Source organism: Squalius cephalus, assembly GCF_949319135.1.
Source record: "Squalius cephalus genome assembly, chromosome: 23".
Taxonomy (NCBI): Eukaryota; Metazoa; Chordata; class Actinopteri; order Cypriniformes; family Leuciscidae; genus Squalius; species Squalius cephalus.
Genome location: NC_137144.1, coordinates 987,292 through 1,001,935, shown reverse-complemented (window position 1 = coordinate 1,001,935; position 14,644 = coordinate 987,292). Strand labels below are relative to the sequence as shown.

The 14,644-nt window shown below is 40.7% G+C and overlaps 2 protein-coding genes across 2 annotated transcripts in view; one reads left to right on the top strand and one right to left on the bottom strand.

The window, feature by feature from the left end:
- LOC307151144 (endonuclease domain-containing 1 protein-like) overlaps positions 1–14,644 on the bottom strand; it is a 244,755-nt gene that overhangs the window by 19,376 nt on the left and 210,735 nt on the right. The window lies entirely within an intron of this gene.
- The window catches only part of ptprbl (protein tyrosine phosphatase receptor type B, like), a 54,886-nt gene continuing 48,887 nt past the window's right edge, over positions 8,646–14,644 (top strand). Inside the window, exons 1-2 of the mRNA XM_079859379.1 lie at positions 8,646–8,723; positions 12,180–12,578. Coding sequence (XP_079715505.1) covers positions 8,672–8,723; positions 12,180–12,578 — 451 coding nt within the window. The 5' untranslated portion in view covers positions 8,646–8,671. The remainder of the gene's footprint in view (positions 8,724–12,179; positions 12,579–14,644) is intronic.

Genomic DNA, 14,644 nt, shown 5'->3' with positions numbered 1-14,644 from the left:
TTAAGGGAATAGTGGATGGAGTTTGTTTTTTCGAAGCATCAACGGAGGTTGTGCACGACTCTTTGTTCCCTGCATTTCGACGATGATTGTTTTATAAACAAAGCCCAGATCGACTTATTTGCAGATCGTCTAATGCTTAAGGATCAAGCAGTCACGGTGAGTAAACTACTTCAAATGTCTCTCTGTGTTGTTGTTAGATCAGTTAGCACAGCTATAGCACACCGCCCACACGGCCCGCCCCCAGCCGCTCGTTTTTTTCCGGAAAGACTCGGTACAGTCAATCTTTAACTTATAAATATAATAAAACTAAAGACGTTTTGGAGATATGAAGGATGCAATACTACTCTATAGGTACTCAAGATTAACAGGAGATTGAGTGAAAATGAGCATTTCACCCCCCCTTTAAGTAGTGAGTGATACCCTGCACCAATTATATCACCATCAATAACATCCTGCAAGGATGCAGGGTATTTGGCCACCATCTTTTTGGCAATGACTGTAGAGTTTTGCTTACTTGGAGACTCGCACATATTCATCATTTCGGATACAACAATTTTCACCATATCTCGTCGCAATCTTGGGGTTGGTCTTTTCTGCCTTTCTAAACATTGCATCAATGCTTCTGGCAACTTCTCCCATGGTATTTTAAAATTGTCAGCCCAGTCAGAAGCAACCGTGGAAGCCTTGCCAAATGTTGGGGATGGTGATGATGAGCATGAAGAGGACCGTGTGCCACTGCTGCTCTCTCTAGAACTTGGCAAGCTATCTGAACTTTCTTCTAAAAGGACAAATGTAAAAAATGATCACTTATGAAACCAATTTAAGAAAACTTTTATATTTCATTATAAAAATGAAATGTACTTACTGTTCTGGCTCCAGGCAGATACAAGTTTTCGTGCCTGAATGGGTCGTAATACTGGCAAGAGATCTGCTTCCTGAACATATCGGAAATCTTCAGGTGAAGATACTCCAAGTGAGTTCAGTGTCTCCACCACTGACTGTAGCACCGAGGATGAAATATCTTTGAGAATCTCAGCAACTGCAGTGGTTACACTGCTTTGCTCCGATTCATTCATGACTAGAAAAGAGAAAAAAAAAAAATTTGGTGACTCTAAAATTAATTAAAGGTATAATTGGCCCATTTGAGCACAATTAAACTGTTTCAATTCAAACCTGTATGAGTATATTTCTTCTTTTGAACATAAAATATATTTTCCAATGAAAAAAAAAGAAAAGAAAAATATAACCAAAGACTTTTAAAGTTTTTGAAAGTGACACATTTTGTGTTTTCTTTTATGTTCAATAGAAGAAAGAAACTTGTAACAGATTGATGTTGTCGAAACTATATCAGAAATACCATTTTTGTCATACATGTTAGGTGTGTTGAGCTGTGCAAACAACAAAGAGTGAAATATTATAATGAAAAAATATCAGTTAGAATTGCATTATTTTAGTTTAAAACTAGTTTTATCAATACAATCCAATGTTACAACTATGCAAGCCTGTATTGATCTAATGAGACACTATGCTGTGTTTCAGTGGAACTACCCTATGTCCTTGCAACATGTAAGATGACAGTGGGTAATAATCAGGCAAGTGGTCAATGTTCAGACACTGAACCCTTTTACTGGTGTTTCGTAGAGAGTACAAATGATACTCAGGAAGAAAATCTGCTATGAACACCCTGGTCAGCAAATCAACATGCTCCTCTGTGATGAACATGAGCATAAGTTCACCAAACTACACTGTCTCCTCATTTCTAATGACAAACAGTTGGCCCTTTTTGTACACAGTTCCTTTATACTGTATTTCTGAAGAAACCCTTGTTTGTGTTTCACTGAATTTGAATGGACTGACTGCATCTTTGACAGTTTCACTGTAAAGCTCAGAATAAAATGGGGAACTATCTTTCAGTTGTAAGAATGGGGGACAAGATCCAGATGTCAAATAGGCCTGAAACAACTGATGCCTTTCAGAAAGTTTTTAAAATTCTTCAGATGTCTGGTACATCTTTTGAAGTAACTGTGTTTATTTTCAAATCGCATTGTCCATAATCGGATCAATGGACCAAATTTGAGTATCAGACCTGGATAATGTCGAAGGTAGTGATGTTTTGGTTTTAGATTCACTTCTGGAAAGGCTGCTTTTCTAGATTCCAAGTATTCTTGGATGAGAACATCCAAATATGCAACCTGTGACACCGACATTTTCTGAGCGCAAATCAGTTCAACAATGTCCTTTAGTTGAAGAGTTAATTGCCAAACCTCATCTGCAGGATCCACAACTCTATCACCAAGTATTACAGGTAGAAGACGTAAAAAAAATTCCAATTCTGAATGGCCTGACCAGCTAGCTTAGGTCCATGAGAATTTAACTCACAAGGTTTTGTGAATGCATCAGAACCATTGTATTTGAACTGCCTGATTCGACGGTTAAGAATTGGGTATGTGAACCACTTCTTCTTAACAAAATATTTGACGTAAAGAGCAACATCGTAAGACAACACGCCTTCAAAAATGTCGTGACCAAGGCAAGGTGGCAAGCCAGGTTGGCAAACTTTAAAGTTCTTCAAAGAGTTGAAAACTGAATCAAACTTTATGCCTTGAATGGTTTCATTTTCGGTCTGTAATTGGTTAACAACAGCACTGCAGTTTTCAACAGTGCGCAGTGGACCACACAAATATGGGTCAACACTCTGGAATTCTTCTTTAGTAATTAGACAGTACCTGCAAAAATAGCTTGACTGACTAAAATTTTCAGTGAATCCACCTATGCAGTGGGATCCCAAATTGTCTCCGGCAATGCAGTAAAGTGTGCCTTTTATAATAGATTGATCTGACAAAGCAATTCCATTTTCCTCAAGGTCTTTCAGGTCTGTTACTAGCTCTGAGAAAACACTTTCATGGCCAAAGTCTTTAAAGTCTTTTTCTCTGCACAACATAACCAGCTGCATATGTTCTGTGTTTGACCTGAGATGAACTGGCAAATTGACAAGAGAAAGGTATACAGCCAACATTTTGTGTTTTTTTTCGTGCAGACCCTAAAGGGTTGACCACCTCAAAAGCATCCTGATAGAGCAGTAGCTGGAGGTTTGGGATGTCTTGAGAGAAATTCCTGCACTTCAGTATTTGGCCATCTGAGCAATCACAAAGTACATCAGCAGAGTTTTTTTCAGGCAGGTGCATTGAAATGCACTTCCTTCCAAAATCTGAATTCAGCAGACACTTCAATGTGTCTTTCACAGGTACATAGTATGCAAATTGCTTTGTCCGATTCTCATCTCTACCTAGAAGTATTCTTTTTGGTTCAACGTATTGAAACACTTTTTTAAAGGTCTGACTCTGTTCGCATTGGTCCTTTATGACACACAGAAAACAAGTCTGATTCCTTCACAGTAGCAAAGATTTGAGAAATAGTCTCATTAGGTAATGACAAATTCTGCAAAAGTGAATGTAGCTTACTAAAAGTATATGTCTGTCCCAATTCATGAATATTTTGCATTTCATCTACAATATTTTGTATTGTAGAAGCTGGAAGAAGAAACTGTCCTTGTAATTTCATATAAAACAGGCTCACATTTCTTAAATACAAATCATCAAAATTTTGAAATGAGCCCATTTCACTTACTTCAGACTCATCTGTATTTGCATCCAGGTCATCAGGACACTGCTCTGATGTAACTGAAAGTATCTCTGATGCAGAAGGCCGATGTGAATCAGTAATGCTGTTAACTGAACAGTTCCTGTGCTTCCTAGACATATGAGAGGTAAAAGAGGACATGACGTGAAAAACACTTTTGCACCCTCTTACTGGACAGTAAACTGCACGACCTTCCTTAATATGGTTCTTTAAGTGAGCAACAAGACTAGCCACATCCTGACACTGATAACTACATAGTGAAACACTACAAATTAAATCCGTATCAACCACTGCATGTGCAGTCACAGCAGCAGTAGAGCTGTTATGGCGCCGATAAAAATGGCTCTTAAATGCTCCGTATTTCGAAAAGGACTGTTTGCAATCACCTGCGACACATTTGAAAATGGCGCGAGGTTCGTTGCGATGCAGTCTGCAGTGCAGAACATATTCCCTCAGACTCTGCACTATTAAACTACAAAAACAGCAAGTGTACATTTTAATGTATTCAAATCTCACTCGTCGTGAATTTAAAGGAGACATATCATGCTTTTAAATCGTTCCTTTTAACATATAAATCATACATTTGTAGTCTATATAAAGCGGAACTGCAATGCTTGGGTCTGAATTCCTCATTATTATAGCTCCACAGGCCCCTATTCTACCCCTTTTCTGATGTGCGCCTGAGAGCAACTCGTTTTGGTGCGGTCTCTTTAAATGCAATTGAGACACGTCATACCCCCCCCCCCCCTCTCTCCAGGATGCAGAGGTGACACTACACCCCGTTCGGCCATTTTTGTAGTTTGATAGCAGAGATACGATTATAGCGGCACAGAAACTTTTTATTCACACGTTATTAACAAAATGTCAACAACGGAAGACTTGTCCAGCCAGCCTTACATGTTCGAGCCAGAGTCGGAGCAGGAGCGAGATGAAAATGAAGACGAGGAACCTGCAGAACAACGTCTTCATATGGATGTATCGCAATGGTGTGTTACTGTATTTACACATGAAACTTTGGTCTTCCGACCTTTTACCACCGTGTCGATTTATTTTGATTAATATGTGCGAGGGAGAGAGAGCAAGACAGCGTCTAGTTTGGAGACGGTGATGTTTTGTTTACACTTTCGCCGGGCTCTGAAGAGAGAGAGAGTGCGTGCGCGACCGGGTCTCTCTCTCTCTGCTCGTTCTTTCAGTTAAACATGCGCCCTGTCACAAGCGCAGCAGTTCATCTACATTAGACGGTGTAATGAAGCGTGTGGGTTACTACATCCAACAACCGAACATTTTAACTTGCCCTCTCGTAACTTCTGCATCTTTTAGCTTGGACTACAAAATTGCAGCGAGAAATGAAAATGGCGGATTGCTCGAAGTGTTGGGCCAGAAGTCGATGTCCTTATTTGGCAGTTCCGCTGCAAATACTGTGACGTAATAGTTTACAAAACGTCATAGATAACAGAAAAATCTGAACAGGTTGAAAAATAAGGCCAAAACAGAATATAAAGATATCAACGAAGCACCTGAAGAGAATAATCTCAACTTTTCTGTACTTCTAAACACTCCAAATATACAACAAAATGCATTTAAGGGCTAAAAAAGTGGATTTAGCATGATATGTCCCCTTTAAGTGATAAGCGAGGCGATATGTCGTTTAAGCAAGTTCGCTTCGCTTTGTGTTTTACCTCACAAAAGCTGTATTCAAATGACTAAACCAATCATTGAAATTACAGAATGAGTTTGAGAATGAGTTGTGCTTACCTGACAGACTTCATGAGGAAAATGATGTCAGAAGGTTGTCGCGGTTTGCACGTTGTTCCCTATTTCTGTTTCAGAGAAAAACCGCCAGTTGAAAATCTCAAAATGCGCGTACCCGATGCAACGTCTTGAGTGCTGATTGGACAAGTCAAACGACATTGGCCAATAACTTTAAAACACAAAATGCTTAATAAATACATGATTTCTTTATATTATGCAGCGTAATTGCACGTATTGTACATCTATTGAGCCACTGAAAAATCGAAACAATTTAAGACTGAGCTTCCAAAAAAAAAACAAAAAAAAAACATATATATATATTTTAATGCAGTTTTTACAAAGTAAGAATGTAAAATTAAAAACACTTTCTTGTATTTACATTAACAGTATTTAACTGTTAATTCAATGGTAATTTCACATTTCATAATTTACAGTTTTTTACCGTTGCTATTTTACAGTCTTTCACCGTTAAAACTACGGACATTTTTTACAGTGTAGGCCTACATTTAAAAAAAATCTCCCTCTCGCCACTAGGGGGTGCTGCAGCACCCCCAGCACCCCCACTTCCCACGGCCCTGCTCCAGTTCCCCTTTGTCTAGTCAAAACCCTTCCACAATTGACATTTTCTATAAGGCAGTGGTGTTCTCTTTCCCTCAACTATTCTGTGAACATACTGTCTGGTTCAATGATTACCATTGTCTGTGGTTTATGCCAGCATTGCTCGGTTTCTGTGCAGCACAGGGGGTACGACTGCCATATTAAGCGGAGAGTAGTGTTTGAAGAAGTAAAGCAACAGTATGGTTACACAAAGCAGTGCCGGCCACACACGAGCACTTGCTGTGCGTTACCACCACAGGCGAAGCATCCCGAAGTCCAGCCTATAAAAAAAATAAGTACAATTACTAATAAGTATTTCTGGAAGTAAAGTAAAAGTTAGTAGATGTTAGTAGTGTGTTAATGTTAGTAGTGTGTTAATGTTGGTAGAACGATAAACAAGGTGGCTTTGCAGGACCAGTTTATACTGTAACTACTTGGATTTATGTGATTATTTACAGCAAAATTACAGATTTCAGATTCTTCTGCCAAACCTCCTTATTTTTATTATTTTTTAAAGAACATGGAACACATCTGAACTCATCTGAACACATCTGAACTCATCTGAACTCATCTGAACTCATCTGAACTCATCTGAACTCATCTGAACACATCTGAACTCATCTGAACACATGAACACTTGTACTGGGTTTTCAGAACAGTTCACCCTAAGCCTCTACTATTAGACAGTGTGGTGGCTCATTCTTCCTCGTCGACCTGTAACACCAGGCCCTAATGCTGATTTCCCCTGTCAGCTTGTCTCTTTTTGATACTATAACGACACAAGTACATGACGTTAACGTTAACTGAAAAAAACAGACGTATAACGTTATCTGTTAAACATAATCTAGGCTGTTAGACGCTAGCTAACAGTCATAGCACTGAAAAGTTTTCTTACCCTCGTAACTGTGTATATACGAGGCGGTATACTATTTAAAACCTTTGTCCAGCTTGCTTGATGAGGCTTTACTTGTTTTTTTGTAAAAACGATGAACACCATTAACACTGATCTTCGGAAGATCCTGGAGACAGCAGGTGTAGTAAGCAGCCGCGGTGGCCATTGCCATAACCGGAAACAAGTGATGTGTAATACGTAGAACGCGGAAGTAGTTCTACCAGAAAGACTCGGAAGATAAAGTGATGTAACAAAGCATATATTTATTGGCAGCCCGGCAAGCATTGTAAAGTTCTTTGGCGTAGGCCCCGTCCATAGCTCGTGCCTGAAGACGAAGGCAGGGGCGCAGCCGACCCCCCTAGAAGGTATGGACAGGACCATCCTGGTGGTGGTGGGGAGGATGGAGGTTGTTGTCGCGTCGGCATCTGCGAACTCAAACATGAGTAAGTACCTATCTTTTATACAGAAGGTATAAAGACGTGATTGGATAGAGATGAAGGTAATAAGTGACGTAGTGATTGAGTCTTCCTGGCAGAACTTAGCTAAAGCTTCCATTTCTGCAAGTAGCACATTCTTGATATTAATAACTTTTTCTAGTAATAATGTCTATTTCTGATATCACAAATTTCATTTTCATTAAAGGTAGGGTATGTGATTCTCTTTTTTGTCCGTTTTTTCAAAATCACTTGAAATCCTATTCCTAACCCACTTACAGCCACTGAGTTAGAAGCACTGAAATGAAAATTAAGCAATTTGATCATCTGTGGAACGGGCAGGACTCAAAACTCCAGCCAATCAGTTCCAAGACCGCCTAGAATCATTGGACAGTAAGTTCGTCAATCAAACGGTCGTACCCCCCCCCCCATCCCCCTCCATGGGTGGAGTCAGGGCCAGCGTTGGAGGAAAGAAGGTAGGACCATTTGAGTTATTGAGTGTAAGTGTAAGTGTTGAGTTGTGTATTTTCAAAATCTGCCGGCCGTTTTGCAGATCCCATACCCTACCTTTAAGCCCTAGTTAAAGGAGGGAGGATTGTACTGGGAGCACTGGGGTGTCTGGTAAAGGCTAATGGTTTACATGGCTCACGGGTCAGGGCCCCAGGCAGGTCAGGATCCGCTCGCATCCCTAAAACTAATTAGTTAAAACACCTGTGTTTTTCCCCTTTACTGATGTTGTCCAAGTAAAGCAGGAAGGCCACTGGTGCTCACTCAGAACCCAGTCCAGCGAGTTTATGGTGACTGAGAACTGGGCCTCATAAGCCCTGTTAAATACAACACAACATGAGCTATCACAGTTCACGCATGCTATTCATTAAATACATTTAATACACTGAATTCGTCAGCGAAGACAGTGTGTGTGTGTGTGTGTGTGTGTGTGTGTGTGTGTGTGTGTGTGTGTGTGTGTTGTGGTGAGGTGAAATGTGTGCTCAGCCATTGTGTTTCCTGAAGGTAATAGAGATCTGCGATGATCTGAAGATCTTCCTCTGTCTTCAGCTGGACTGAACTTCCATTATACTGTATTTCACACATGCCAAGCAGAGCCCAGCGTCGACACAGACTCAGCTTCAGACGCCAGTGTTTAATAGCACTGATTCCAGCAAAACTGGCGTGCGTGTCATGATGTCCCAGGCGGGCGTCTGAGGCGTTTGTGTGTACAGATCCCTGGACTGTCACTAGCCTCACACTATTGAATAGAAGGAAACGCCGGTCAGGGACTTTTCCTTCCCCTGAAAGAGAGTTTCCTCCGGAGCGCCCGAACTCTCAGTTCAGCTCAGAGAAGCCCACAGCCAGGAACATGGACACGCTCGTCCTCGTCTTATTCACACTGGAGCGTTTCTCTGCACTGAGTGAGTATTAATATTATCAGTCTTTACTCTTCTGGCTTGTGGAATTAGTTGATTATAGGGAAAATCCCAGCGGAAACCGGATCTGCGTTGAACTGTTGAAACTATAACTACAGCAGGTTAGCTGAACATTACAGTATATACATTCATAATAGTAATACATTAATTATTATTAGTATGTACATTATAATTGTTGGCAATGTCATTATTTAACATTATATAATGTTTTTTCAGCAAAGATAAATTAATCTTTGTTACTATTAGTTAGTAAAAATACAGTTGTTCGTTGTTCATGTTAGTTCACAGTGCATTAATGTTAACAAATACAACTTTTGATTTGAATAATGTATTATTAAATGTAGAAATTAATATTAACTAAGATTAATAAAAATCTGTAGAAGTATTGCTCATTCTGAATTCTTGTTAACTAAAGTAGTTAACTAATGTTAATTATGAAACCTTATTGTAAAGTGTTACTGTTTTTTATTAATGGTGCTATTATTATATTATATTATATTATATTATATTGTAAATAGTTACTTTAATCTTGCCAATCTCAACACAATAAATCTCTCAATCTTCACACAGAAGCTTCATCAGTCATGTTAAGATCAGTGTAAAGCAGAATGATATGATCAGCTAACTCGAGTCGGGATGTGTTCGCTGTGCTGGACTGTAATAGTGAGTGTGTGTCGCTGTTGTTTTAGCAGCTCTGGTCTGTAGTTTGTATCGGGACGAGGCCTGAAGACTAAAACTCACCACAGATCTGACTGATTTCACTCATTATTAATCCACAACTTTCATTTCTAATGTGTCATCTTTCACCCTCAAGTATAAATTCTTTCTCCTGCTGAACACAAGGGAAGATATTTTGAAGAATGTCAGTAACCAGAGAGTTATTGGACCCCATACGCTGATTTCACGCAGCCGTTATTTTGAAATCGAAATTGAGGCTCCGGTGGGAAGAACCCCGGAAATAAAGATAAACAACAATGGCTTGGACTACCAACCTGAAGCTGCTGCCGCGATTTACACTATTGGATGTTAATATCCAATATAGGATATGTATATAGTTCATTCCTGCTTCTTTTTTTTACTTTCTGAATTATATATATATATAAAAAATTATTTATAAATGAATTTCACTGTATATAGTCTAAAGTATGAAAGAAATGTATGTACAGTTTTAGAATTGACTCAACATCATTAAACACAACAATACGCCATCGCATTCACGACTCTCCTGTGATTAAAGGCAACACTTCCGGTTTTCTTCCCACCGGAGCCTCGCTTTCGATTTCAAAATAACGGCTGCGTGAAATCAGCGTATAGACTTCCATAGTAGTCTTCCAAAAAATATATAAGTCTATGGGGCTCATCAACTGTCTGGTTACCGACATTCTTCAAAATATCTTCCCTTGTGTTCAGCAGAAGAAGAATTTATACAGGTCTGGAACAACTTGAGGGAGAGTAAATGATGACAACATTTTCATTGTTAAGTGAACTATTCCTTTCACACAGAACGCACGAGACGCAGTGCAATGGGAAAAAAGCGAAAGGTCTAGAAAAGTTGAGCTTCCTTTAACTGGAGCGCTTGTTTTTAGAAAGCCGTCCGTAAGATGCTGAGACGCGAGAGCTGAGCACAGAGGTCAAACACGTCCGTCTAGCGCGTGGTTACAGTGAAAAACGCCTTCTGAATGGCTTCTAAATATGCTGAAAAGTCTATAAAACACCCACTATATGATGTTTCATTAACAAAGTTCGGGAGGAGCACGTTCAAATAATCAATCAATCAATCAATCAACTCATCAAACAATTACCATGTCTACCCTATCAGCATGAGAGGAAGCATATATATATTCACTCTGTCAACTCACCTAACTTCCTTGACAGTTTTCAGCATCCCTCCTCCACCCCGACTCCTCACTCTTGGCTTGCTCTTTCCCAGCCAGGAATACGGGGGGAGTACTCTGAGCCCGGAGCCCTCTCCTCGGACAGCACGCCAAATATGCATTTATTCTATCTGACTTATTTGTAAGTGTGAACTCGTGAAATACAGATCCTATCTTGGATGCTGATCGTGAAATTATTGTGATGGAGTCTATAAGACTTTCTCACCTCAGACTTTGTTTACCGCAAAGTGACCAAAATGGTGAAGTTGGGTATTTACGTAAGTCCATAAGAAATCACAACTTTAGATTATGACAATCTTCCCCAGGATTGAGATAATATTCAGGGATATTAGTAAGACTTTTCAATACGAGTGTACCCGTAAAATAATTTCTTTCTCTATTCACTTGTTGTGCCTCCCAAAAATGCCTGATAAACATGCATAAGTCCTGGTGTCCTCTACAGTGGACATGTATGAAATCCATGCTCTATTTTATAACGGAAAGTCATATTTTGATTAGAAACCCCATAACGTTTTCCTGAGATGTTGATTTATTAAATACAATTTGAAAAGTATCCATATACTGTATATATATATATATATATATATATATATATATATATATATATATATATATATATATATATATATATATATAAATCTTTAACTAATGCACATCTTGAATAATCTTGAGTTAATGTATGAACCAAAGCATTTATTAATGGTTTAGTAAAGTCGTAACATAAGAATATCTTTGTAAATCATTAGAATGATTCATTAAAGCCGACAACTGAGTTGAAATCCACAGTCAGCTTCGACCCATTCTGGTAATTAACACATTAATTTACACTATTAATTAATATATTAATATCGATGTTGATAGGGAATTAATTCATGATGACACATTCAATTAATAGCAGTTCCTATATGTCTTAATCTATAAATCAGCATTAGTTTAGTTCTTTATGAGTCAGACAGTAATCTGTGCATTAGTTAAAGTCCCCCTGTGTTAAATCCAGCTTTTAATGTTGTTTATATGTCTATGTGGTGTTTTTAATATGCTTTAAGACAAACCATGTGTAAATTCATAAGTCGACACCATTGCTGAGTATTTCCTCCTTAAAACTGCAGTGACCCAAAAACACTGTCTCAGTGTCCATACTATACATCCTAATGTGAGATTAAAATAAGTGTGTCCCAAAGTATGTTGAAAAGATAGGCCTATGCCATAAGTCCCCTGATGGACATTTTTCGGTGTGATCGTCAACCAGTGGATCTCTGAGCTGAGTGAGTGAGTGGAGGCGGGGCTCATTTGCATATTCATAGAACCACAACTACTAAATGAGGCAATAAGGGTGTCGAGTTACATTCAAGCTATTTTAAGCCATGAAGACATTTTTTCAAGGAAAAAAATTTAAATATGTAATTTTGGTGATCAAAGATGAGTTTTAAGGGATAACATTTTTGACTACAGGGGAACTTTAAGAATGAATTCATGCATATTAGTGCACCAAATACCAAAGTGTTAGCGATTTTCTCAGATGATCAAAAGTTTTCTCTCCTGGCAGGTGGCTTTCTGATCGCACACACTAATAAAGGCTTGTGTCTGAGCGCACATGTGAGAGTGGTGCTGAGGATGTGTGATGAGAGCGACCCGTCTCAGCAGTGGATCTGGACCGGCGACAGGAGACTCAACCACACGCTGCTGTCCCGGTGCCTGTGGGCCGATCCGAGCGCCGGCATCCCGGACCATGCTCGTCTGGTCAAGCTCAGCGACTGCCACACCGCACCAGCGTGGACGTGCTACGACAGCCCAGGGATCTTCGGACTGGCAGAGACGCCGCTGTTCCTGAAGAAGCAGGGCGTGCGGGTGGTGGTGCGCTCCGAGCAGAGGTACTCCAACTGGTCTATGATGACGGTGGACTCTGAGGGCCGACAGGTGACCGCGTCTCTCTGCCCCGACACAGGTCAGCTGACTCTCCTGCCATCACATCTTCACTTTTGTCTATGGAAGCTTGTACCATGGAATAAAAAAAAAGTAATTGCAAGTTTTTTCCTCACAATTGTGACTTAATGTCTTGCCATTCTGAGTTCATCTTAACTCGGAATTGCGAGAAATAAAGTCAGAATTGTGAGAAACTCACAATTCTGAGAGAAAAAGTCGAACATTCTTATTCTTTTTTTATTCAGTGGCTGAAACAAGCTGCCATTTGTTAACACGTGCCTATAGAAGTAACATTTAGGCTGTTTTGACTTGCTTTTGGCATTTGGCATGATCGAACAGTGATCAGGCCTACAGTCTAATACCTTTCAAGGGAACTCGCACTGCGTCGATTGACGCTGTGGGAACGCTTTGCAACGATGACATCTTGAAGCACATGAGAAACCAGTCCAATGGTGTGACGGAACGTCAGAGGCAGGTGACGTCACGAACCAGGAAACTATAAAGCCTGCCCAAAACAAAGCAACGCTAGCTTCTGTGTCTTCAGTAAGTGCCCACTAAGCCAGGAAGAAAAGTGAAAAGCTTATTCAGCTGCTGGTCAGGCTGCAGCATGCCTTCACACTATATCACTGCTGCAGGCCTACCAAGCTGTAGTGTTAGGAGATATGGATGAGCACGGGGGAATTGGCCCTGACGCAGTTTGCGTACCACAGATCTCTCAGGGCCACCAAGGAGACAGCTAAAACCATCGGCCGCTCTATGGCAGCCCAGGTGGTCACTGAGAGGCATCTGTGGCTCAATCTAAGTAATATAAGGGATAAAGACAAGAACTTCCTTATGGATGCACCCCTGTTACCTTCTGGCCTCTTCGGTGACGCTGTAAATTCAGTCGCAGAGAGGATCCAGGAGGCAGCCAAACAGGCGGTTGCATTCCAGAAACTCTTCCCCTGTCACTCTCATATCTCCGGGGCTGCTGAGCAGGAGCAGTCCCAAACATCTAAAGTCAGCTCAAACAAAGCCAAACAAAAGTCCCTTCAAAAGCATTCAAAGTGGTAAATTCCTTCAATGGTAAAAAGCCTTCAAGCCTTTGTCACGATAGATCTCAAGGACGCATAGTTCCACATCTCCATCATTCCATATCACAGGAAGTTCCTGAGGTTTGCTTTCAGGGCAAAGCATACCAATATCGAGTTCTTCCATTCAGCCTAGCACTATCACCCCGCACTTTCACGAAATGCGTAGATGCAGCTCTGGCACCACTATGGCCTGCAGGGTATTCACATCATGAACTACATCGCCGATTGGTTGCTTCTGGCTCAGTCTCATCAGTTGGCAGTTCGAAACGAGATGTCGTTCTCGCCCACATGAAAGAGTTGGTGTTACGGCTAAATGCCGAAAAGAGTGAGCTTTCTCCACTACAGAGGACCACTTTTCTTGGTGTGGTTTGGGACTCAATATCGATGCGGGCATGCCTCTCACCGGCACGCATTGAGTCCTTCCTTTTGGCCGTGAAAAGAATAAAGCTAGGCCAGTCACTCACTGTGAAACAGTTTCAGAGACTGTTGGGTCTGATTGCAGCGGCGCCCAACGTGATACCTTTTGGCCAGCTGTACATTAGACCGTTGCAGTGGTGGCTCAGGACCATAGGGTTTTCCTCAAGGGGCAACCCCTTTCGCATGATCAGGGTCACGCGGCGATGCTTATGTGCCCTGGTTATGAGGAAAAAACCTTGGTTCCTGTCCCAAGGCCCTGTGTTAGGAACTTCTTGTCGTCGCAAGACGCTAACGACAGAGACTCCTCTGAGCTCTGTAGCATCAATGCAATGGTACATGGATACATTGAACATGGTACATTGAACGCCTGCAGTTCGTACCAGGGTGCTGACATGGGATATGGCCATTGTCCTTCAAGGCCTTTCCCTGGCTCCCTTTGAGCTCATTGAGGAGGTTCCGGACAAGCTTCTGACCTTGAAAGCTTTGTTCCTCTTCGCTATCACTTCTCTCAAAAGAATAGGAGATTTGCAAGTACTGTCGGTCTCACCCTCGTGCTTGGAATTTAAACCTGGTATGGTCAAAGCGTTTCTTCACCCTA